Source organism: Notechis scutatus, chromosome Z, assembly GCF_049901735.1.
Source record: "Notechis scutatus isolate UNSWTSFEM ecotype Mainland chromosome Z, rNotScu1.2, whole genome shotgun sequence".
Taxonomy (NCBI): Eukaryota; Metazoa; Chordata; class Lepidosauria; order Squamata; family Elapidae; genus Notechis; species Notechis scutatus.
The window spans coordinates 109,143,599-109,170,947 of record NC_142025.1 but is presented as its reverse complement, the minus strand read 5'-3'; the positions used below and the strand labels follow the sequence as shown (position 1 = coordinate 109,170,947).

Sequence of the window (27,349 nt, the reverse complement as noted above, 5' to 3'; positions counted from 1 at the left end):
GAAGAGCCTACGCCACTCACTTAACCAAACCAGTGAGACTAGAGCTAGTGAGATAGATCACTGGGAAACCATTTGATTCGTAGAGGCTCCCAAAATGACAGATGCAGTCATACTGGGGCTTTTCTGGCTAGACAAGTGGGGCCCGACCATCTGGTGGCAAGGAGGTAGCTGCAGACTAAGGATAGTGAAGGGACCCCAACCCCTTCCTCACCATCAAATAGAAGCACCGCCCACACAGAGAACCCTTCCAGAAGGTTCACCAGAACAACTGGCAGCCACCTCCAACAAAACCCCAGAGGTCGGACAGATCCCAAGAGAATATCAAGACCTCGTAGAAGTATTCAGTGAGGCTGAGTGTGACATCCTACCTCCCCACCATGAGATAGACTGCACCAAAAAAATAATTCCTGGGGCAAAACTACCAAAACCCAAAATGACACCCATGACACCCTGGGAAATGCAAGAAATGTGCAAATATATAGACAAAAACTTAGCAAGAGGGTTCATCGAGCCAGCCAAACCACGGGTTGCAGCCCCAATCCTGTTCAAAGAAAAAAAAAGATAAAACTATGAGATAATGCATGGACTTAATAGCGATCAATGGACTGTGCATACACAATCTATACCCCCTCCCACTCATGAAAGACATGCTATCCCACCTGGCCAAAGGGAAGGTCTTTACCAAATTAGATCTCAGAGAAGCATACTATCGAGTCTGCACCAGGGAGGGAGATGAATGGAAAACAGAGTTCAACTATCCCTAGGGAGCTTCCAATTCAAGGTCATGCCTTTCAGACTACAGGGGGCCCCAGCAGTGTTCATGCAGTTAATAAATGAGGTGCTACACAAACATCTTTATAAGGGGGTTCTTGTCTACTTGGACAGCATTCTCATCTACACTGAAACGATGGACGACCACATACCCCTAGTCCACCAGATACTAGAAAAACTTCTAGCAGCAAATCTGTATGTCAAGCTGTCAAAATGCAAGTTTCACTGTGCACAGTTGGACTACCTGGGCTACCAAGTCTCCAATGAGGGAATAGAGATGGACCCAGCCAAAGTACAAGCCGTTCTGGGCTGGCAGTCCTCTCATACCTGCAGACAAGTACAAAGCTTTTTGGGGTTCGCAAACTTCTACTGACGATTCATCCCCTCCTTCCCGAGGATTGCCAAACCCATGACAGACCTCCTAAAGACAGGGAGTCCAGGAATGAAACCTCACCTGGGACAACCCTTACAGTGGGACCTAACCTGCCAAAAAGTATTTGAAACACTGAAAGAACTGTTTGCAAAAGAACCAGTACTAAAGCATCCTGACCCCGAACATCCCTTCATCATTCAAGCAGATGCCAGTGACATGGCAGTAGGAGCAGTGTAACTCCAAAGAAACAACTAAGGAAGCCTACAGCCCTGCGCCAACACCTCCCACAATCTCACAGTCACAGAGAGATGATGGGCTGCATGGGAAAAAAGAGGCTTTCGCAGTGAGATGGGCACTGAAAACCTGGCACTACCTGCTGGAAGGGGGGCAGAGACCATTCGAAGTCTGGACCAACCATAAAAAGCTGGAAGCCCTGTAGTCTGAAAGGCATGACAATCAACACACCTTGACAAAAAGAGATAACCTGGCATGGAAGGGGACAAAACTCTACATCCCAGAATCCCTACTAGTTCTTCAGAGAAGCCACAATGCCAAACTGGCAGGCCACTTTGGGTTCTTAATGACTTTACACTTGGCTCAGAGGCAGTTCTGGTGGCCTGGCATAAAGAAAGATGTAGACAGTTATGTGAAAAGCTGCACCATCTGCACTGCAATGAAAAAACGACCAGGAAAACCCCCTGGGCTGCTACAAATGGTAGTGAAGCCAATGAGACCATGGGAGGAGATTGCAATGGACTTCATAGTGGAGCTGCCAAAAGTGGGGGGAAAACACGGTAATAGACTTAGTTTCCAAACAGGCACATTTCATACCTTGCAGCAGACTACTCTCAGCCCACCAGTTGGCCAACTGCTCCTGAAGCACATCTACTGCCTGCATGGAGTACCATGGAGAATTATCTCAGACAGAGGGATCCAATTCACAGCCAAATTTTGGAGGGAGTTTGTTAAGCCTGGATTCCCCAACAGGTGTTAAGGAAAACAAACTAAACAGAACGTGCAGCGAAGTCAGATAGGAAGACAGGTAAATGTGTGAGATAAGTTTTCTAGTTAACACGCAGTAAAAAATACAGATACGCTTGTGCTATCAAAAATATTGTTTATTCCATTTAAGAATTATAGCATAGTCAAATAAACGGTCCATTAGTCATATATCAATTTCAGTCAAGTCTTGTCAGGGATACTCTATTTGCAAAGTCCGTGTTGAATAGCCAATGTCAGTACACTTACAATAAATCAGTCCAATCTTATCTTCTCTCCGTTGAGAAAAATCAACACTCCTACAAGAACGCAGTCATGAATCCATTCAGTAATTAAGGATCAGTAGGCCAGAGAGAGAGAGCTGAAATGGCCTCGCTTCTTATATAGTGCTTTTACAACCACACCCTTAATTACATTCTTGCTGTTAAAGTTACACACACTTTAACTAACAAACCATGATACCATATTTATTATTTTTACCCAAACCAGTTAGGGTAAACAATGTTATCCCTAACATTCTCACCTTTTGGGTAATAATAATAATATTACAATAATATAACCATTTACACCTTTAAATCATAATTGTCACAACTCTCTTTAAATTTTACAACACCTTGAGCTTTTGTAAACTGGTCTGCAATATTTTCTTCCGTCATGCAGTACTCTAGTTTAATTAGACCATTTTTAACAGATTCTCTTACGTTTAAGTATCTTAAATCAGTATGCTTTGATCTAGTCTTTACAGCAATATTAGTAGCTAATTGTATAGCTGCCTGGTTGTCTTCGTACACAATAATAGAATCTTTAACAGTTATACCCATGTCTAATAATAACTGTTTGTACAGAATTAAGTCAGTGCATAGTAATGACAGACATGAAAATTCTGCTTCCATCGTTGACAAGCTAATATGCTGTTGTCTGATTGACCTCCACCCTATTAGTGTCTTACCAAATAATATAGCCATCCCAGATGTTGATTTTCTAGTATTTATGTCAGTTGCAAAACTTGCATCTGCATAGGCACTAAGATTCAAATCACCTTTTGGCTCTAGATACAATGCATGGTGCATTGTTCCTTTAAGATATCTTAAAATTCTCTTTAATGCTTGCCAATGACATTGATGTGGATCATTATTATATCGTGCCAGCTGATTAATACTATAAGCTATATCTGGCCTTGACCAATTGCTTATATATGATAAGCTACCAATCAAAGATTGATATATGGTCTTATCAAATTTGGGACTTTGAGCATCAATTTTGCAAATTTCCTGACTCATTGGAGTCTTTGCAGGCTTACAAAGTTCCATTTTATACAATTTAATTAATTGGCAAATTTTATCCTCTTGAGATATCTTAAATCCTTTTGTGGTTTTATTAATTGTCAATCCTAGATACTTTTTAATTTCACCTAAATGCTTTAATTGTATCCTTTTGGCTAATAATGAAATAATCTCAGTAGCTTCATTATTGGTCTTAGTAATCAAAGCAATATCATCTGTAAATAATAACAATAATGACACCCTTCCATTAGTTTCTCTTCTAAACATACATGGATCTGCTAAACCAGATTTAAACCCTATATTGTTTAATTCTTTCACAATATATTGGTTCCATTCATAGCCAGATTGTTTCAATCCATATAAACTCTTCTTGAGTTTCCAGCAATCATTGCTATTTACTTTATTATCATTTATACCAACTGGTTTATTCAAATATATTGTATGCTGCAATGGTGCATGTAGATAGCAGTATCTACGTCTAAATGGTTAACTATATAATTATTCTTAGCTGCCCATACTAAAGCTGCTCTTAAAGTTGTAGCCTTAAGATTTGGTGCAAATACCTCATCATAATCATATGTATTTTGGTTAAATCCTTGTGCTACTAACCTAGCCTTATAAGTTACTTTCCCATTATTTCCAGTCTTTACTTTAAATATCCATTTGCACCCAATGGATTTTTCTCCTGGAGGTAATTTGGTTTCTTCATAAACCTTCATTTCCTTTAAAGAATTTAACTCTTTTTCCATTGCCTTTTGCCAATTCTCCTGATCCATAGCAGGATACATCTTAAGTTCATCTATGCTAGTAGGAACTTTATTTACTTGGCAAACTATACTTGCCTGATATCTTTCAGGTGGTTTGGTTATACGCGTTGTGCGTCTAGGTATAACAGGACTTACAGGTGGATTTTCCTTTATTTCCTGTTCTTGACTATCTATCTCTTCTTGATCAATTATCTCCTCTTGATCTGATTCTATTTGCTCTTCATGGACTTCTTCTTTAATTGGATTTTTCTTATAACTAGTCTTTTCTTTCTGCCTCTTGTAGGGTTCTATAATAACATTATCTGAATCTTGCTCTAATCTATTCCTATATGTTCTAGGAATTGTGCACTAGCACTGCAGTATACTCTAGATGTACCTGGTTCCCAGAATCTATAAGATCTATGGTTTGCTTGATATCCAACAAAAATTAATCTTTTAGCTCTATGTTGTCCTTTGTGCCTGAGTTGTGTAGGGATATGCACCCATGCTGGTGCACCAAATGTGTGAATATAACTCAAATCAGGTTTTCTACCATGCCACAGGGTGAATGGTAATTCACCTGTTGTTGAATTAACAACATTGTTTAATATGTGATTCCCACACATTATAGCTTCTCCCCACAAATTGTCAGGTAATCCAGAATCAGATAACATTGTCCTTCCCATTGATTGCAGTGTTTGGCCTCGTCTCTCTGTAAATGCATTATGTTGAGGCCTATATGGTGCAGACTTTTTATGTTGAATACCTGCCATTCTAAGTCTATTCTGGAATTTATTATTTGTAAATTCCGCACCATTATCTGTTATAAGAGTTACTAATTTCCTTTTAGTTTTTCTCTCTGCAAATTTTAACCAATTAAAGAAATTTGTATACGTTTCAGTTTTTCTCTTCATTAGAAAACAGAAACCATACCTAGAATAGTGGTCCATTATGCTTAATATGTATCTAGCACCACCTACACTTGGCTTTTTAGGACCTATTATATCGGCAAATACTACCTCTAAAGGCTCTTTGGTAGTAAATCCATCAACTCTATTTGCCGGTATAACTTTGCTTTTGTTTTGATTACAAGCAGAACATTGCAAATACTTATTACAAGGTTTCAAACTTATTCCTTTAGATAGTTGAACAGTTCTCTTAATCATTTTAAAATTTAAATGACCTAACCGTCGGTGTAACAAGTGAATACATTCATCATGAGGTTTCTTATTATCATAAACTGTGTTAGCCACCTTTAAACCATTATCATTTAACACATATAAGTCACCTCTTAAAGATGCAGTAATTTTCTTACCTTCTTTTTCAATTAAACAAGTATCTCCCCTAAAGGTAACTATGTATCCTAATCTAACCAACATTCTAACTGAAAGCAAATTAAATTTAAGTTGAGGTACATATAACATTTTTATGTTCTCATTTATACTAGAACAATGAGCTATACCTTCACCTTTTGCTTTAATTTTCCAGCCGTTTGCCAATGAGATATGCTGTGAACTCATGGACATTTTTACAAATTTTTTGTTATCATTTGTAATACAGTGGGACGCACCACTGTCAACCACCCATAAATTATTTTTTACAACTCCATTACTATACATTGCTAACTCATAATTCTTATTTCTTCTTTGATGGCTTCCAGCATTCTGGCTTGCATTCTTGTGCTTTGGTTTCTTACAAAATCTTGCAAAATGTCCTCTCCCTCCACAATTAAAACACTTTTTAATTGCGAATGCAGTAGGAGATTTATTATTTTCCTTTTGAGGTTGCTCCCCCCTTAACTGATTTCTTTCAAGCCTTCTTCTGGCCTCTTCAATCAATCTGCCAGTGATATCAGTTAAAGTTAGGCTTTCTTTAGGCAATATTTCAAGGGAAGTTACGTAGTCATCAAAACTTTCGTCTAATGAAGATAGAATTATGTAGACCTGGTGTAGTTCAGAGAAAATTAACTCCTTCTCATGAAGTTCTTGGAAAATGCTTTTCATAGTATTCAAATGACTCAGCATATCACCATTCTTTTGGAGATACGTGCGGAAAAGCTTCCGTGTTAGATTTATGTGAGCACCAACGTTATCTCGGACATAAATCCTCCTCAGTTTTTGCCAACACCCAACAGCAGTTTGCTCTCCACGTATATGAACAAGTTGCTGATCAGTTAATGTTAGTCCTATGATGCAAAGAGCTTGTTCATTTTTCTGTTTAAATTCTTCTATCTTTTTACTATCTTCCTCATCTTCAGAATCCTATTCTTCTACGTTTGGTGGATTTTCAATTATGTTCCACAGACCTTCTCTTCGTAGAAGTAGACTACATTTCATAGACCATGAAACATAGTTTGTTCCATCCAGCTTGGATATAAGGGACAAACTCTGTAGACTGACTTGTGCCATGTTTCACTATATGGATATAAAACTATAATTGATAAAACACAGCTGTCTGTTTACTGTAACATGTAACAACACAAAATCTCACTTTTTACATAAACCTGTTTTTATCCTAGTTAAACTGACTTTTGCAGTCTCTCTGGGCCCATAACCAATGTTAAGCCTGGATTCCCCAACGGGTGTTAAGGAAAACAAACTAAACAGAACGTGCAGCGAAGTCAGATAGGAAGACAGGTAAATGTGTGAGATAAGTTTTCTAGTTAACACGCAGTAAAAAATACAGATACGCTTGTGCTATCAAAAATATTGTTTATTCCATTTAAGAATTATAGCATAGTCAAATAAATGGTCCATTAGTCATATATCAATTTCAGTCAAGTCTTGTCAGGGATACTCTATTTGCAAAGTCCGTGTTGAATAGCCAATGTCAGTATACTTACAATAAATCAGTCCAATCTTATCTTCTCTCCGTTGAGAAAAATCAATACTCCTACAAGAACGCAGTCATGAATCCATTCAGTAATTAGGGATCAGTAGGCCAGAGAGAGAGAGCTGCAATGGCCTCGCTTCTTATATAGTGCTTTTACAACCACACCCTTAATTACATTCTTGCTGTTAAAGTTACACACACTTTAACTAACAAACCATGATACCATATTTATTATTTTTACCCAAACCAGTTAGGGTAAACAATGTTATCCCTAACAGAGTTCCTGCGGTCTCTTGGGTCATCCCAGAGTCTTAGCTTGGCCTTTCATCCAAGCACCAGTGGGGGGGGGCAGAAAGATTGAACACCATGGTAGAGCAGTATCTGAGGAGTTGGGGGAGAAGGTCTATCTCTCCATCAAATATCTGGGGTTAAGACTCCCTAGCAAGAAATTGGGGCCAAAGTTCATGGGACCATTCCCCATAGTAAAGATCATCAACCCAGTCACAGTGCAATTGAAGTTGCCCTGATTGTTAGGGAAAATACACCCGGTATTCCATAGTAACCTTTTAAAACCTGTGGTTGGATCAATGCTGAGGCCCCTACCTCATGAGCCCCCAGGTCCCATGGTCATAGGAGGCCAAACCCATTATGAGGTGCAGCGAATCCTCGATTTGAGGTGGTACAGAAGACAACTCCAATATTTAATCAAGTGGAAGGGCTACCCCTTATCAGAGACATCATGGGTGAAGAGTAGGAACGTCCAAAATGATCACCTTGTAGCAAGGTTCCATGCAGAAAATCCAACCAAACCTTGGGGAGGGTATCTGCAATCAAATTGATTTTGTGTGTGTTATACAGGTCACCTTCAAGAAGTGAGGGGAGCCGAGTTCCAGTTTGTCAGGCTTCGGCGGTGGCAGGAATTCGCGATTGTGCACAATTCCTGCTGCGCTCGCCACTGGAGTGCCTCTGATCCAGCTGGATTTGTAGGCTATAGTTATCCCGTAGAGATAACTGAAGATAGGGGAGATCCGGGCAGGGGTCCAGGGGCATCGCAACCCCCTTCCTCAGCTGGCTTAACTCCCTTTTCCAAAGGCGGTGGAGCAGCAGTCAGCAATGGCCGCCACAAAGAACCTCTCAGCCAGACAAGTTTGTGCAGGAGGAAGTTGAGAAAGTGAAAGTTTTTGGCTGAACCGGGACAATAAGTAACATCTGAATACCCTGGAGATTTAGCTTTCTAAAGGATACATTGTTTCCCAAGAAGATTGTAAAAAGCTGCGGATGAAAGTGAAAAGGGAAAGTTTTTTTCTTTCTCACTCTCCTTCCCTACGGAGATAGCAGATGGAAATCGGAAATACCCGCTTTGGCAACAGAAGGTAACTACTTTTGAAAATTAAAGCCAAGGGAACATTAAAGATTTTTGAACACTGATATTTAAAAATCTTTTTTTTTTTTTTTGCTATAAGTGGGAAGGGAGAGGTAAATGATTTATACTAAGATTTTGCTGGAGGAGACTGCTTGGAGCTTATAAGATCAGAGACTAAACTGCAATAAGACTTCTAAAAAATCATTTTGGAATTGTGTAATTGAACTCTACCCCAGGAAGAGAAAGTATTAAAAGAAGAAAGTGCTAAATGAAACAGTTTGTGTTGATTTTGATTGCTTGATGACTTTGGGACTTTTGCAAACTATCTTTTAAAAAACTAAAAACATTTGGATTGTTTAAAAAAAATCTCACAATGGCATTATCTGTGAAAGAATTGAAAATGGAATTTAAAAAGCTAAAAGAAGAGGAACAAGAAGGCAAGGGCTCTTCTGGATCTGTTTTTCACTTCTTAGAAATGGCGATTTCTACTTATCAGGAAATACAGCAACAAAAAAGCTGGGATGAAGAAGAAGAAGCCATCTTTAATCGACAAACAACTTTAGTTGAGGAAGAAAAGGGAGAAAGGGGAAAGAAAATGGAGAATTCAAGATCTAAAAAAACAACCAAGAAAGGGAAAAATAAGGTGAAAAATCGATATAATGTCAGAAAGCAACAGAAAAGAGGAATACAACAGAGAGGGGAGACTAAGAGGGCGGAGATTGAGAGATGGAGGGGCAAAAAGGCTAGATTCGACAAGAAAGGAAGGAAAAAAGGGAAGAGAAGTTATAAAGGCTTAAAACAAGATGTTAAAAACAGGGTTTTTTTAGAGACAAAGGGTAAAATACAATTTAAAAAGAGATTCTGCAAAAGTACATAAGATTGTATCGTAGCATTTGTATTTGAAATAGAGTTAGAAAATTGGAATATTATATGTGTTAATAGAATATTGTAGGGAATGTGTAAAATGTCTAAGATTTAATAATAGAGTTTAATTAATTAATTTGTTATGGAACATTGTTTTTACTATACTATAAGCTTATTATGCTTTTTATTTTAAAATGTTACGTAGAATGTACTAAGCAGAATCAGAATGGAAACTACGTATTATTTTAAGTGTTAAATTTGGGGGAAAGATAGAAAGGCGTCATACTTCAACCACTGATTACAGGAAAAATTTTGTATTAAAGTGAAAAGATAAATAGATAATTGAAAAAGAATGGACAAAAGATACAAATATAATGATTTAAATTGAGATGAAGTAAATAAAATAGAATTAAGAGAGTGAAAAGAGGGGAGAAGACATATAGAAAATATAGAATGTTAAATAAGATACGAAATAGTATATAAGGTGAGCATGAATTTGATTTATGTCTGTACAAAAAGATGTAACCCGGGGTTAAGCCGCTTTCTAAAAAGAAGTTTTATGTTTTCATGTTACGTGTTTTGTTTGTTTATGTTTGTTTATTGAGAATTAAGAATGTTGGATGAGAACATATGAAATTGTAAATAAGACAGATGAAAGTATAAGTTTAATGAATAAAATTGAATAGAAGTAAAGGGAAAAATAGTGAGAAGTTGGAAAAAGAGTAATAAGATATGAAGTTGAATACATAAGATGCATATTACATTGTGTTTGTATGGAAATGTGATAATTTGGAACTATGCTGTACTTAAACAAGATGTTTTATTTGTTTTGTTAAAACTTAATAAGCAGTTTTTAGAAAAGATGTTTTATGTTTTTACGTTTTATGTTTTTTTTGTTTGTGTATTGCCTTTGAAAATTAATAAAATTTGTTTAAAAAAAAGAAGTGAGGGGAGCCGAATGTCAACTCATAAAACATTTTGTATACATGTTTTATAGCTGACAACAGAAAGAAGCGGGGGAGTTTCAAAGACAAGCAACAGTGTGAAATCAAAAGTACATTCCATTCATATTTTCTTCAAAGACTGATTAGATGGCTGAAGCTTCTGCCGTGAAAAAATCTAATTGGAGAGCATGATTGATGACTCTTAGCTATGGATGTTTTTCATTGGATGATACACCCGGAGGGGTGGAGGGAAAAGCAGGATCAAGGGTAACAGTGAATTATATACCTCAGAGTTGGCTATGCCCAGGTTAATGCCAGATGTAGAATGTTACCTTCAAATAAATCCTTTTTAGTTTTGGGAGTGTGGCTTGAGGCTCATGATTTAATTAGAGTAACTGCCAGAACCCTGACACCAGGCTCTCTCCTGGAATGAGCACTGAGTTAGCCTGCAATATTATATTCTAACCACTGCTTCACCACAGCTCTCCATGATGATCCATAGCTAAGCAGACTACATACTACCAGAAGGTTTTACATATACTCAATTTATGGACTATCAAATTCATTTTTTGATGGAATCCATTCTATACATTTGTCCATTGTCTAAAATATAGAGGCATTCCATAAGATCTGACACATCATAATCCACTGCTTTTATAGGTGAATGAGATATAATACAAAAATGGTTGAACTTGTATCATGACAGCACAGTACTCCTTTTATCAATTGCTTCCCCTCCTTCACATATCAGAATGTATATGTGTGTATATGCACCCTCATACACACATACATACACATACACACACCCAACAGCAACTGCAACCACAACAATACCATCATAAATTATAGTAGGTTTCTCTCACTTTGGCTATACGAGCATTTGGGTATATTAAATTACTTACACATCCTGCTTTTGTGTTTTGAGAAACAATTTTTATCAACTGCATGATATTTAAGTTGAGAATAAACATTTCCCTAATGTCAACTGCACTTTCAGCGCCAGAGGACTTGTTAAAATTCATTATTATATCCTCAACTTTAATTACTTCATTTACTAGATGAGGATCAAAGGGAATTGAGAGGAACAGACCCATAAGAACTCTCTCTAGTTGTATGTGATGGAATAAATGTCCAGAAACCAGAATATATCTGAAGGATTTACTTGGGGTCTTGTGAATTATAGAAAGGAAACATATATGTAACCTAACATAACCTACAAATGAGTAAAAAGAAAATAAATGAATAGTACAATTATAGCTTGGAAAATCAAGCTAGAATCAACAAAGTATGAATACCAAGAACATTGGCAATCATTAAGTGCTGATATTTCCTTCAATGATATAACAATTTAGACATTACTGATGAAACCAGAATACTAATCTGCAAAGTAATCCTGATTTCAAAATGTTAATATTATTCATGCTATTATATCAAATCGTGTTCAAGACACATTCCTTTTCTAACAATACTAAGACTTCTTCCATTATATGCAACATAAAGGATCCGGTCAAAATTTCACATGAATTCTATCAGCTGGGAAACTTTGCCATTGGACAGATTGTTTCTCAAATCTTGTTCCTTCACTTTTCAATTAATTTCAATGAGCAACCATCCCTGTTTAGTATCAAGGAAGCCATGTAAGCATTTCATTCTCTTTTTCTGCCAACTCCCTCTTCCGTAAGCATCCATTCATTAAGACCAAGATAATTGGAACATGAGAAACTTTTATGAATTTAAGATACTGCATACTTTCATTTTATGACATTATTGTTGTTTGCTTCTTTGTATTATGCCTTTGTTAACTCCTGGAGAATTGCATTTATTTTATTTTCAGTATTTTGTTAGAAATTCATTTATTTTTGATGACAATATTTACTGGCAATCTAAAAAGTGAAATATATTATTTGACATATCATTTTTGTTCTGGGTCTCAAAATGTATTACAGTAGTTCTTCATTATCAACTGCTTGCCTGTTAATTTTTTCATTCACTCCTATTTTATTTTACTAAGCCGAGCTTCTCACTTTTCCTTATTGAATAAAGCTATTAAGCTCTTTAGTTTCATTTCTTCAAAGTTCCACGTTTTATTCATGCTTTGCTGTGCTCTATTGTCAGGTATTTTTTAATCCATTGCAAATTATTTTTCCCCATTCCTTCTTTTTTTATCAAATTCTTCCCTGCTTTATGAATGTACTTATATATTTAATGGTACTTCCAAAATTCTCAGCATATTATCCAGCTATAGGCAAGGACTTCTGACACAAGAACTCTGCACTATATCTGTAGCTTTTCAGAATAAAGTAGTGACAGGTATTTTTTTAAAAAAAAAAAAAAACCGGCCAAGCTAACATATGTTTGAGTGTGTTTTGTTTCAGAACTTTGAATCCAGTATTGAAAGTTTTATGTCAAGCAACAATGAATATAGGGAAATGCCTATCAGCATGCTTCACAATAAACAAGTGAGTGTATTTGCCCAATTTTGGGGAACACATTCATCCTTGTTCAAATTACTTGATCAGCAACAAACTTGTTGAACACCTGAGGCAAGCAAAGTTATAACTAGAAGCCAATGTGGGTTTGTCAAAAACAGATCATACCAAACAAATCTTATTTCATTCTTTGACTAAGTGACTAAATTAATGGATCAGCAAAATGTTGTGGATATAGTATACTTGGATTTTAGTAAGGCATTTGACAAATTAAGCCACCATTTTCTAATTTAGAAAAAACACAGTTTTCTAACTTAGAAAAATGTGGAATAGACAGCATCACTGCCAGATGGATTCATAACTAGCCAACAAATCTCAGTCAATGTGTAGTCCTTCATGGAATTATTTCTACATGGAGAAAAGTAAGCAGTAGAGTATCCCAAGGTCCTGTCTTAGGCTCAGTATTCATCAACATCTTCATAAATGATTTAGACAAGCGAATAAAAGGGGAACTTATCAAATCTGCAGATGATACCGAGCTGACAGGAATAGCCAACACTCCACAAGATAGGTTCAAGATCCAGAAGGATTTCAATAGCCTTGAACACTGGGCCCTATTTAAGAAAATGTAATTCAATGGTGAGACAAGTAAGGTCCATTCCAACTCTGTTATTCTACTATTGTTACTTTATTTCTTTCAGGCATGCTAGATTTTGTCTACACAGTTTATGACATTCTACATTTGCTAGTGTTTATAGTACAAGAAAAAAAGTTTTGATTTGCTAAAGTACTCTATGTATTCTTTCTAAACATGCTTTGCTGCACTTTATGTAATCTGCAGTGTGATGCCAAAGAACTACCAGTACATTCTGGCTCTTGTATTTGCAATAAAAGAGATCAATGAGGATTTCATGATTCTTCCCAATGTCACTTTGGGTTTGCGCATCTTGGATAACTACTGTAGTAGACAGATCACATATGATGCCACTCTGCGCCTGCTTTCCACAAAGAACAGGTTTATCCCCAACTACAAATATGATCCTGAGAACCATTTGATAGCTGTCATTGGAGGACTTGATTCTGAAACCTCTCTGTATATGGCCACAATATTAAACCTTTACAAGATCCCACAGGTGATATTTTGAGGTGTACCTGCAAAAAGCTACACAACTAAAACGCTATGGTGTATGTATAAGACATTGAAGGACAATTAATATTAATTAAACATAGAGAAATAAATCAATGCCATAAGTAAAATTTAATATAGAACAAAAAAAGCATATCCTTCATGTGAGAGACATTTCAAAATAGTTTCCAAAGACAGCACTTCAGATTGTAATGCTGTGCCACCAATTAAGAATGTAGTTTCCCTGTGAAAAATATTCACTGCAGATAATAGTAAAATTGTCAGAGGACAGTATTCTCAAGCTTGAAGTTCTGTTCGAACCTATATTATACAATATTTTGGTTACACTTGCATGTTAAAAAGTAATTTAATATACATATCAGAATTCATATTTACAGAAATTATATAATTTTTATTGTAACTAATGCTTTTAGATCACATATGGATCACTTGTTTTAGGACTGAGTGATGAAATTCTTTTTTCTTCTTTATATCGGATGGTTCCAAATGAATACAGTCAGTACTCTGGGATTATTCAGTTGCTGATATATTTTAGATGGACATGGATCGGCCTGTTTGCAGTAAATGATGACAACGGAGAAAGGTTTTTCCAAGCCATTGTGCCTATGCTTTTTGAAAATCATATCTGTTTTGCTTTTATCAAGAGAACACATAAATGGGCTGATTTGGCTGAACTTTTAGATTTATTTCTAGATGATCTGGAGAAATTTCCCGGTCTCATGAAAAGTAAAGCCAATGTATTTATTGCCCATGGTTCCCTAGTATCCATGCTTAATTTAATGTGGTACCTTCAGATGTCTGCTTGGGATTCACACATTGGTAAAGTGTGGATTGTGACAGAACAGTGGGATTTCACATTAACTGACTATCAAAAGAACATGGATATTCTTCCTTTCCAAGGTGCTATATCTTTTTCAGTTCATTCAAATGAAGTACCAGGATTTACAGCATTTCTTGAGAATGTAAAGCCTTTCTGGAGAAGAGAAGATGGTTTTATCCAGGATTTTTGGGAAAAGGCTTTTAGCTGTTCATGGAAAAATTACAAGACAACTGAAGATGAGGAGCACAAGAAAAAATGCACAGGAAAAGAGAAGCTGAAGAGCCTTCCAAGAACGTTCTTTGAAATGAGAATGACTGGCCAAAGCTACAATATCTACAATGCTGCCCATGCCATTGCACATACTCTACATACTATTTGTGAAGCTAAAGCAAAATACAGAAGAAGGGTTCCTGGAGGAATCCTAAAGTTTTGGAATCTCCAGCCATGGCAGGTAATTAGCATCCAAAAAGCTTAGTTTTTATATGCAGATTATAAGAAGATAGCATTTGGTGGGGAGGTGCATTTCATTTCCAATCTTGGTGTCTTCCATTTGTGTTGAAATGCAGTTCTCAAAAATTGAATGAAATTTGGCTTTGGAGAAATCAAATGTTTTATGTCATATTTAGAAATATGGGGTCTGATAGAGATTGCATTGCTATAATGGAAAAGTTGATATTATTTATATATGTCATATGAGAATTTGATTTTTTTTTTCAAGAAATTGCCAAGATCTCATCCAGTTTAAGATTTGGGCATAAAAAAATTTAAACTTTTTCCCTCTGGATATGATCCTGATTCAAATCAATAGATTTAATTTAATTTACACGACAAAGTAATTGTATCTCCCTCTCCCACGGGGAAACATATAAGATCAATTTAATTAGAGAATGGGATGGGACAGGATGGGGCGGGATAGAACAAAACAGAACAGAATACAACAGAATAAGAGAGTAGAAAGCTACTTGGAAGTCTTCTAGTTCAACCCCCTACTCAGGTAGGAAACCCTGGCCTATACCATTTCAGAGAAATGGTTGTCCAGTCTCTTCTTAAAAGCTTCCAGTGTTGGAACATTCACAACTTCAGGAATCAAGTTGTTGCACTGATTAATTGTTCTAACTATCAGGAAATTTCTCCTTAGTTCTACATTGCTTCTCTCCTTGATTAGTTTCCATGCATTGCTTCTTGTCTTGCTTTTAGATGCTTTAGAGAATAAGTTGACACCCTCTTCTTTGTGGCAACCCCTTAGTTGTTGGAATACTGCTATCATGTCACCCCTAGTCCTTCTTTTCTTTAAACTAGGCATACACAATTCCAGCAATTGTTCTTTATATGTTTTAACCTCCAGTCCCCTAATTTTCTTTATTGCTCTTCTCTGCATTCTTTCTAAAGTCTCAACATCATTTTTACATTATGACAACCAAAACTAAATCCAGTATTCCAAGTGTGATCTTACCAAGGCATTATAAAAAATATCATGTTAATAATAGAATAGAATAACTTTATTATCACTTTGAATGTACGCTGATCGGCATACATTAAAATGAAATTTCATTGCGTACAGCTCTCAAAGGGTCACCACCTCCAATACACACTACATAAACATGGCTAAATAAATAAATACAAAATTACAGATACCGTATACCCACATATATGACACAGAGAAACAACACAATCTGTTGTCACGGGTTCTAATATTGGAAGTGTCGTTGGAATACTATGCATGGATTTGATTACCCTTTGCAAGTAAATTATTGAAGAGCTGGAAGAAAAGGTTTTGAAATATTTTTCCCTCTGTTTTTATTTCATAAAATAAGGTCATATCATAACAGTTATATTCTAGAGTATAGGATTTAGCATCACCATATCTAGTAATGGTCACGGTTCTTTGCTTTAAAATAAAAGATTATGAATAAGTTACTTAAAGGCAGGGGTGGGATTCAAATTTTTTAACAACCGGTTCTGTGGACATGGCTAAGGTGGTGGGCGTGGCTTGGTCATGTGACTGGCTGGGTGTGACCAACTCAATATCACTCACATCGAGGCACTCATCTCCTTGCATGGCCTCTCGTGACTGTGGGGATGCTGCAACAATCGTAAGTGTGAAAAATGGTCATAAGTCACTTTTTCAGTGCCATTGTAACTTTGAATGGTCACTCCACACAAGCAAAGTACCAGCAAAGGAGGAGGAAAAAACTCCAGAGACGTTCCAGAGACAAGAAGTCTAGTCCTGACAAGAATGTAATAAGAGTTAATGGAGAAGCAGTTTTTGTAAGCATCACCAGAATGTTTCCTTCCTTACAGGATTAGGCCAGTAATTTCTTCTAACGGCCAGTTTTCCAAACTGCTCAGAATGTTAACAACCGGTTCTAATGAATAGGTGTGAACCTGTAGAATCCCACCCCTTCTTAAAGGAGATTTTTATGTATCAATTGCAAAGTAGAGAGAGAAAAAATTGGAATCATCCTGGAAGAATTTTAATTGCTCTGGAATCTATTAGAAATAGGAACCTAAGATGGCAATTTGTGGTCTAGTAATGTTTTCTTTATTCAAAGTTTGAAGTATATAACGTTATTAAGAGCCATAGTGATGCAATGATTAGAATGCAGTACTGTGAGCTACTTCTGCTGATTGCTGGCTGCCAGCAGTTCAGCAGCTTGAGTTTCATGGCTCAAGGTTGACTTCCATCCTTCTAAGGTTGGTAAAATGCAAATCTTTTCTTTCTGTGCTAGCTTGGAGCTGAAACTTATGAAGAACAGTTGCAGGCTTTGGGTTTGGCTAGTCCAGAAAAAAGAAGGACTAGGGATAATATGATAGCAATATTCAATATTTGAGGGGCTGCCACAAAGAAGAGGGGGTCAACTCAAATTTCAAAGTAACATTATGAAATGGTATAGGGTCTCCTGCTTGAGCAAGGAGTTAAACCAGAAGACCTCCAAGGTCCCTCCCAGCTCTATTCTATTCTATCCAAACAATAGCCTCTTAAGTGGCTGGAGGTCAACACTGGATCAAATTCTTTTCCACAAATAAATGAATATCTTTATTATCATAACTGACCAGAAATATATACAGTACAACTTTCTAAAAACACACAATTTATTTCCCCATCTTACAGTTTCTCTTCTACAGTTACTCTGAAGATGCCCACTTAATGCTATAGGCCTCCAGATGCTTTTAACAGAGTTACAAAATAATCCCATTGCAGTAAATGTTCTTAGTTTGTTTTTCAAGATTTCCACCATGAATGTTCTTTTTGCTTTGATTTAGTTCCATCCCTTTTTAAGAGGTATCTCATTCAACAACAGTGCTGGAGAAATTGTGCATTTTGATGAAAATGGTAAACTAGTAACTGGATTTGATGTCATAAATTGGGTAATTTTTCCCAATCAATCATACGTTAAAGTCAAATTTGGAAGTCTGGATCCTCTGGCACCTCAAGGTAAAGAATTATCCATTTGTGATGAAAACATTGTGTGGCACAGAATGTTTAATCAGGTAAGGAATAAAAAAACTCAATTCTTAGTTTAAAAAGGGGTAATCTTATCTCGGATTTCTGAATCCAAAAAATGAATGGTTCAGACTATCTTCTTAAATGCCACTAAGAATCATAATCATTATGTGTTGTCACTTAGCCAGAGGGAAAGTCTGGAAAATGAGACAGCCTTGATTATCTTGTAAGATGACTCAGAACATGGATTTTGAATAAAATAGACTTCTGGTTTCCAGGATGCCCATTGTGGAAAATGAGTTCACTTAATTAGGTTAATTTGCTTAATGACCATGGTGATTTGTTTAACAACCACTGCAAAAAATATCTTAAAATTGGGTCACTCACATACTCACTAAACAACTGGCACAACTTACAATTACAAGTTGAGGAATATCTATATGAAATATGAGTTCAAATAAATCCCTCTTTATTTTCTGCATTTGTGTATTTGTGGATATATGGTTTATAAATTATCTTTCATTAATAATGATTCCCAAAGCAGAATAAAAGTGCTATATCTCCCTAAATAAATAAATTCAGTAATATTATAAAGAAAAGGAAGCGAAAAGTATTTAACCAGCAGGCCAAAAACACATAAATACACTCACACACATAAACACATACACAATGCCTATGTAGAACCCAATTTGGACCCAAATTACTCAAAAGTAATGCAAACACATTCCAGTATATTCCTTTCAACCCAGTTTTCAAATATCAAAACATATATTCTCAATTCTAAATAAATCTTCCTTATTTCTTCAACTCTTAACCATTTGTAATTATCATTTCAGATTTTTTTAAAAAAAATGTGTTATTTTGCTATTACATTTATATGAACTGAATGATATGGGAAGAAGTCTTATTTTGTATAGTTAATAAAATTTAGAGTTTTAAAAATTATTAACTTCATAAATTGGACTTGATATTATATAAATATAATTTCTTCAGTTCTATTGTGATCATAAGCACATTCTTGTATATTTCTCATATTTGGTCATATTACTGAGTTCTAAATACTCTCCACATGTTTATGATAGGTATTGCCAATTTCTGTATGTAATGACCAGTGTCATCCTGGTCTCCATAAGAAAAAAAAGGAAGGGGAACCATTTTGCTGCTATATTTGTGTACCATGTCCAGAAAGAAAGATTTCTAACCAGAAAGGTATGAGAAAATTTATATATATATACATATTCGTAGATTTTCACGGGTACAGGTATGCAGGTCTTGGCGTGTTCGGGTCTTTTCCCATGTAAGATTGAGAGCATCTTGGCAACGTTTCGATGAGGTCCCACTCGCCATCTTCAGGCTGGTGCTTTCAGCTTCATGCTTGTGCTCTCAATCTTACACGGGAAAAGACCCGAACACGCCAAGACCTGCGTGTGTGTGTGTGTGTGTGTTGGTTTTCTGAGGTTCTCGCGGGTATTTGTATGTGGATCTTTGGTTATTCGGGTATTCTCCCACGTAAGATTGGAAGTATCTAGGCAACGTTTCGATGAAGTCTCATTCATCATCTTCAGGCTTGTGTCTTCTGCTCTGTGCTTCTCAGAGTAATGTGAGCTTGCAGCTGCTTCTTCCTTTTAACTGCTAGTGGGGTGTGACTTGATTGGGTGGGGCTTGGCTGTGTTCTGATTGGGTGGGGGTGTGTTTTCATTGGTTGGGGGTTTGGCTGTGTTCTGATTGATTGGGGGGTTGGCCGTGTTCTGATTGGCTGGAGGTGTGTTCTGTTCAGGTGGGGGCTTGGTTGTGCTCAGGTTAGTCTTAGTTGCTGGGGGATTTGAGCTGGTGAGCTGTGATCCTGCTGTTTGGCTTCGGGTTCATGGTCGTGCCGCATCTTCATGGTGGGTGTCAGTTCGCTTCATGTATGGGTCAGAGGGGTTTGAAGCTGCAGTGCAGCTTCTGGCCCGTGGTCGTGTTTCATCTTCTGTGTGGGTATGAGTCTGCTTTCTATGTGGAAGTGTGGTGGTAGCATCTTGTGTGGCCCTTGTGGGTGTGGGTCTGGTGTCATTCTTCATGTTAGGTACTCGTCTGTTCATGAGGGCAGGTTTCAAATGGCTGGTAGGCGGGAGGTGTCATCTCATTTATTCATGCTGTGTGGGCGTTTTTCTATCTCTATGGCTTCTCTGATTATTCTGTTGTTGAAGTGTTCGGTTTTGGCGATAGTTCTGGTATTTTTAAAGTCAATCTCATGTCCTGTGGCTTTGAGGTGTTGGACCAGGGAAGAGGTCGTTTCTTCTTTTTTGATTGAGTTCTTATATTCTTCAATGCGTGCACTTATTCTTCTGTTAGTTTGTCCAATGTATGTGGTGGGGCAGGCGGTGCAAGGGATTTCGTATACTCCTTGGTTTTCTAACTCGATTTTGTCTTTAGGGTTTCTTAGGATGGTGGATATTTTTCTGTTTGTGCAGAATGCTGTTTTAATGTTGTGTTTTTGGAGGATCTTGCTGATTTTTTCTGTAGTGCCTTTTATATATGGGAGGAGGGCTTTGCCGTTCTCTTGTTCTCTGTCTTGGATTTTGGTTGGGGTTTCTTTTTGGATTAGGTGGGTAATCTTCTTTCTTTGGAATCCATTGGCTGTTAGTACCTTAGTGAGAGTGTGTAGTTCAGTTTTTAGGTGTTGTTTGTCAGCTAAGCATTTTGTTCTGGAGATGAGTGTCTCAGCTACAGAATTGATCTGTGCTGGGTGGTGGTGTGAGAGTGCGTGTAGATAGCGGTTTGTATGTGTTTTCTTCTGGTAGATGGTGTGTCCTAGGGAGCCATTGGATTTTTGTATACCAAGACATCTAGGAAGGGAAGTTGATTGTTAGCTTCTGTTTCCATGGTGAATTGTATTTTGGGGTGTAGGCTGTTGAGGTGTGTGAGGAAGTTGTTCAGTTTTTCTTTCCCGTGTGGCCAGATTATGAAGGTGTCATCTACATATCTGAGCCAGAGTTTGGGTTTGTGATCATATTTTTCTAGAGCTTGTGTTTCAAAGTGTTCCATGTAGAGGTTTGCGATGACAGGTGAGAGGGGTGATCCCATGGGTGCTCCTTCTATTTGTTTGTATTTTTGTCCATTGTAGGTGAAGTATGTATTGGATAGGCAGTGGTTGGTCAGATCTAGGATGTGCTTGGGGGTTGTATTTGTTTTGGATGGCTGTCAAGGCTTCTTTTATTGGCACTTGGGTGAAGAGGGATATGACATCGAAGCTCACTAGTAGGTTGCTGGATTGTAAGTTTTGTTTCTTTATGATCTCGATGAACTGGAATGAGTTTCTTACATGTGAGTTGATGGATTCTGCATAGGGCTGTAGTTGTTTGGCAAGAAATTTGGCTAGGTTTTGTAGAGGTGAGCCTATGGAGCTGACTATTGGTCTAAGTGGGGTTCCTTCTTTGTGTATCTTGGGGAGACCATAAAGCTTAGGGCATCTGGATGATTTCTCTCTGGGTATGATTCTTTGCTGGATTTCTTCGCTGATGGGGAGGCTTTTATTTTGGATCTGGTGTTTTTTTCTAGGTAGGTGGTGGGGTCTGTGTTTAGGGGTTTGTATGTGGGGTCTTGGAGTAGGTTGGTTAACTTGGTTTGGTAGTCAGATGTGTTCATAACCACTGTCGCGTTGCCCTTGTCTGCTGGTAGGATTGTTATGCTGGTGTCTTCTTTCAGGTTACGTAGTGCAGTTTGTTCTTCTTTGGATAAGTTGCTTTTGGGTGGTTTGCTGGTGCAGAGGATGTTGGTGATTTCGAGTCTGATTCTATTAGCATCATCAGGGTTGGTTTTGGTCAGGCTGGTTTCAACTCCGCATATGATGGTTTCTGTGGGGATGTGTTTGGGAGCGACAGCAAAGTTGAATCCTTTCTAAAGGACCTTGGTTTCGGCTTTGGTGAGGATCTTGTCTGAGATGTTGTGCACTGTTTGTTTCATATGTGGCTGTGAGGGGGGAGGAGTTTGTTTCTGGTGTTGTTGTAGTTTTCTGAGTTTGTTGGTGTGTGTGTCTGTATTGAGGGTGGTCTGTGTTTCAGCTCTCCAGACAGCGAGTTGTTTGGATTTGTCCCAAAGTAAGGGGTGAATCTTGTTGCTGAGTTTGAGGTGAAGTGTAAGGAGATCTTTGTTGATTTGGTCTAGGAGAAATCTTTTTGTGTGAAGTTCATTTCTAATTAGGGCCAATTCTGTTCTTTTTAGGATGCGTTTGGTGGCTGCTGTGTTGGTGTGGAATTTCAATTGGAAGCTTGTGGGAATTAAATTTTGATCTCAGCAGTTGCATAGGAATGCGAGGTCACATAAAATGGAAGCTCTTTGGACTTCAAGTTTTTCATAAGTCCTGGTCAGATGGTGGGTTTCCTCCCCGTAGAGGTGCAATATTTGTTTTCTGAGGTTCTCGCGGGTATTTGTATGTGGATCTTTGGTTATTCGTGTTATCTCCCGTGTAAGATTGGAAGTATCTAGGCAACGTTTTGATGAAGTCTCATTCATCATCTTCAGGCTTGTGTCTTCTGCTCTGTGCTTCTCAGAGTAATGTGAGCTTGCAGCTGCTTCTTCCTTTTAACTGCTAGTGGGGGTGACATCCAATCCAAGACAGAGAACAAGAGAACAGCAAAGCCCTCCTCCCATATATAAAAGGCACTACAGACAAAATCAGCAAGATCCTCCAAAAACACAACATTAAAACAGCATTCTGCACAAACAGAAAAATATCCACCATCCTAAGAAACTCTAAAGACAAAATCGAGTTAGAAAACCAAGGAGTATACGAAATCCCTTGCACCGCCTGTCCCACCACATACATCGAACAAAGTAACAGAAGAATAAATGCACGCATTGAAGAACATAAGAACTCAATCAAAAAAGAAGAACCAACCTCTTCCCTGGTCCAACACCTCAAAGCCACAGGACATGAGATTGACTTTAAAAATACCAGAACTATCGCCAAAACCGAACACTTCAACAACAGAATAATCAGAGAAGCCATAGAGATAGAAAAACGCCCACACAGCATGAATAAATGAGATGACACCTCCCGCCTACCAGCCATTTGGAAACCCGCCCTCATGAACAGACGAGTACCTAACATGAAGAATGACACCAGACCCACACCCACGAGGGCCACACAAGCTGCTACCACCACACTTCCATGTAGAAAGCAGACTCACACCCACACAGAAGATAAGACACGACCACGGACCAGAAGCTGCACCGCAGCTGCATCACTACCTGCTTCAAACACCTCCGACCCATACATGAAGCGAACTGATGCCCACCATGAAGATGCAGCACGACCACGAACCCGAAGCCAAACAGCAGGATCACAGCTCACCAGCTCAAATCCCCCAGCAACTAAGACTAACCTGAGCACAACCAAGCCCCCACCTGAACAGAACACACCCCCAGCCAATCAGAGCACAGCCAACCCCCAGCCAATCAGAGCACAGCCAGGCCCCCAACCAATGAGAACACATCCCCACCCAATCAGAACACAGCCAAGCCCCCACCCAATCAAGTCACACCCCCACTAGCAGTTAAAAGGAAGAAGCAGCTGCAAGCTCACTTTTACTCTGAGAAGCACAGAGCCGAAGACACAAGCCTGAAGATGATGAATGAGACTTCATCGAAACGTTGCCTAGATACTTCCAATATTATGCGGGAGAAAAGACCCAAACACTCCAAGACCTGCATACCTGTACCCATGAAAATCTACAAAACACACACACACACACAAACACACACATATATATTTGTTTTCTTAAGTTTTCGTGGGTATTTATATGTATGATATTCAGCTTTGTTCAGGTATTTTCCCACGCCATTATAGTTGTGCTTTTAAAGTTGTAGCAACATTTTGGCAGAATCTCATCTGCCATCATTAGGCTTCTGTATAGTGTTTGTCTGTTTTAAATTTGGTGCTAGCCTACACTGTGCCAGAATGGTTTTTTCTTCATCCTGATTGGTTGGGAGTCTTGGTCTGTGTTTATTGATCTTGGAGTTTGCTGTGTTCTGCTTAATTGGTGTTTCTAAGATCTTCTGTCTGTTTTGTAGCTTTTCTTTGTCTTGATTGGCTAGCAACATTGTGTTTCCTGTATTGGAGGCTTTGGTTGGGGTATGCTTGAGCTGGAGGTATCAGGAGGAGTCTGTTTGTGCCCAGGTGTTTGGCTGGCTGGGCACAAACAGACTCATGCTGATACCTCCAGCTCAAACACACCCCAACCAGGCACCCAGATGAAACCTAGCTTCCTAATAAATGATAGCCATCCGTTTACTCGGAGCCAAGCTGCACTAAAAGCCTCCAATACAGGAAACACAATGTTGCTAGCCAATCAAGACAAAAAAAGCTACAAAACAGACAGAAGATATTTGAAACACCAATCAAGCAGAACACAGCAAACTCCAAGACCAATAAACACAGACCAAGACTCCCAACCAATCAGGACGAAGAAAAAAACATTCTGGCACAGCACAGGCTAGCACCAAATTTAAAACAGAAATGGCTGTGAAAGTCTGACTCACAGACAAACACTATACAGAAGCCTGATGATGGCAGATGAGATTCTGCCGAAACATTGCTACAACTTTAAAAGCACAACTATAATGACGTGGGAAAATACCTGAACAAAGCTGAATACCATACATATAAATACCCGCGAAAACTTAAGAAAACAAGTGTGTGTGTGTGTGTGTGTGTGTGTGTGTGTGTGTGTGTGTGTGTGTGTTTTCGTAGATTTTCACGGGTACAGGTATGCAGGTCTTGGAGTGTTTGAGTCTTTTTCTGTGTAAGGTTGAGAGTATCTTGCCAACCTTTCGATGAGGTCCCACTCACCATCTTCAGGCTGGTGCTTTCAGCTTCGTGCTTGTGCGAGCAAAGCATGATCAGAGCTGCCATCTCCATATATATACTGGTGGGGAGGTTGGCTGTGTTGTCATTTCTTGATTGGTTGATGGAGTTGATGTTTGCAGATTGGCTGGGTTTTTCGTAAGAACATGTGTGGCTGAGGTATTGGCTGTGTGTCTATCAGCCTCCTGTGTTGTAACAACCTGAGTAATGGGCTGTGTGGGTCTTGTGCTGTAATCTCCTTGGTCGTAATGACCTGGGTCATGGGCTGTGTGATGACCTTCTGAGTTCTATTGTTGTAACATCCTGGGTCTTGTGCTGTAATCTCCTGGGTCGTTGGCTGTGTTGTAACATCCTGAGGTTTTGTGGTATAATTTCCTGAGTTCCATGGTATGATATCCTGAGCTGTGATGTGACGTTCCAGGTTTTGGTTTGGCTCCAAGTTTGAGGCCTGGCTATGTGTTCATGGCATGTGTCAGTTTGCTTGATTTGGGGGTCAGGGTGTGTGGCAGCTGGTGATGCAGCTATGGTCTGCTTTCTGGACAGTGGTTGCCTTTCCTCTATGGGGTGAGTTTGGGTTTGATTCTGGTGAGGGAGAATGGTGGTGGTGTCATGTTGTTTTGAGTCTGGTATTGGTTTTCGTGGCTGGAACTCATTTGTTGATAAGGGCTAGTTTCCAGATGTCTGGTAGGCGGGAGGCATCATCCTGTTTATTCATGTTATTGGAATGTTTCTCTATTTCGATGGCTTCCCTGATTATTTTCTTGTTGAAGTGTTCAGTATTGGAGATTAATTTGGTTCCCTCAAAATTAATTTCATGTCCTGTGGCTTTAAGATGCTGAAAAAGGGAGGAAGAATTTTCTTCTTTTCTGACTGTGTTCTTGTGTTCTCCTGATGTTGTGTTTGTGTAGAATTTTGCTGATTATATTTCCTCCTATTTCCAGATATGGATTTCTGCATTGAATGTCAAGAAGATGAATATTCAAATTTCCAACAGAACCAATGCATCCCAAAACTTTTAAACTACCTATCCTATGGAGAGCTACCAGGGATCATTTTAATGGGATTTTCAATTGTTTTTGCTATGACAACAATTTGTGTGCTTAGAACTTTTTGGAAACACCAGGACACTCCTATAGTCAAAGCAAACAACCGAAACCTCACCTACATTCTTCTCTTCTCTCTCTTTCTTTGCTTCCTTTGCTCTCTCCTCTTCATTGGAAAACCAACATCTACCATGTGTATTCTCCGACAAACAGCCTTTGGCATTGTCTTCTCTTTGGCCCTTTCCAGTGTTTTGGCCAAAACAATCATTGTTGTTCTAGCCTTTGTGGCTACTAAGCCTGGGTCCAAGATAAGGAAATGGGTAGGAAAAAAACTTGGAGATACTATCGTCATTTCCTGCACCTCTATCCAAGTGTGCATTTGTTCTATTTGGCTATTTACTTCCCCACCATTCCCAGATAGGGACTTAAACTCTCTCCATGAAGAAATCATTCTGGAATGCAATGAGGGCTCTGCTATCATGTTTTGTCTTGTCTTGGGCTACATGAGTTTTCTGGCCATGGTCAGCTTCTCTGTGGCTTTCTTTGCCAGGAAGTTACCTGACAGTTTCAATGAAGCCAAATTTATTACATTCAGCATGTTGATCTTTTGCAGTGTTTGGTTGTCTTTTGGTCCAATGTACTTGAGTACCAAAGGAAAATATGTGGTGGCTGTTGAAATCTTCTCTATCTTAATATCGAGTGCTGGGCTTCTGAGTTGCATCTTTTTCCCTAAATGCTACATAATTGTATTCAGGTCTGAATTGAACAACAAAGATCAACTAATAAAGAGACAATGAGGGTCATCTAATAAACAGTTTATCTAGGAATTAAGATACCTTCATATATGTATATGTACATATGTATCTGCCTCCTTATACATTCATAAATTAGTTACTTTGGTTGAAGCTAATGTATGTGACAATTACCATTTTCTGCTTCATATTTTGAGAAATAATATTTTAGACAAGTCCCCATAAAGTAGTTGTTAAAATAAGACAATATTTCTCCAGATGTCAACAACCTCAGCACCTGCGGTACTAATTATCTTTCACTATCATTATCTGAATGCTTCCCCCTTATTAACCTGCTAGCCTAGTAGTACTAGTAGTTCTTCATATTGATGAAGAAATCAGAAAATGTGTATCTTCAAAGCATCATTGGGTCCCATCATCATTATTTCATTCTTATCACTATGTCCAGTTGTGTTCAATATAAATTCCTTTTCCAGCAGGGCTCCTTCCATTGTATGCAGCTTAAGTGATCCAGTCATAATTTTACATGAGTTCTACCAGCCAGGAAACCTTGCTATTGGAGAGATTGTTTCCCAGGTCTTTTTCCTCCACTTGTCAATCGATTTCAGAGAAAGGCCTTCAGAGATTAGCATGAAAGAAGCCATGTAAGCCATTTCTATCCCACCCTGACCAGAAGAAAACTGTATGAATT

The 27,349-nt window shown here is 38.2% G+C and overlaps 1 protein-coding gene and 1 long non-coding RNA gene across 2 annotated transcripts in view; both read left to right on the top strand.

Moving 5' to 3' along the window:
• LOC148129096 (uncharacterized) overlaps positions 1 to 27,349 on the top strand; it is a 273,474-nt gene that overhangs the window by 215,166 nt on the left and 30,959 nt on the right. The window lies entirely within an intron of this gene.
• On the top strand, positions 1,181 to 26,824 carry LOC113423033 (vomeronasal type-2 receptor 26-like). The gene is made up of 6 exons (XM_026684249.2): positions 1,181 to 1,377; positions 13,446 to 13,737; positions 14,396 to 15,022; positions 17,836 to 17,940; positions 19,099 to 19,225; positions 25,805 to 26,824. Exons 1-6 carry the CDS (start codon positions 1,181 to 1,183, stop codon positions 26,701 to 26,703), a joined length of 2,247 nt encoding a protein of 748 aa, XP_026540034.1. The 3' UTR covers positions 26,704 to 26,824.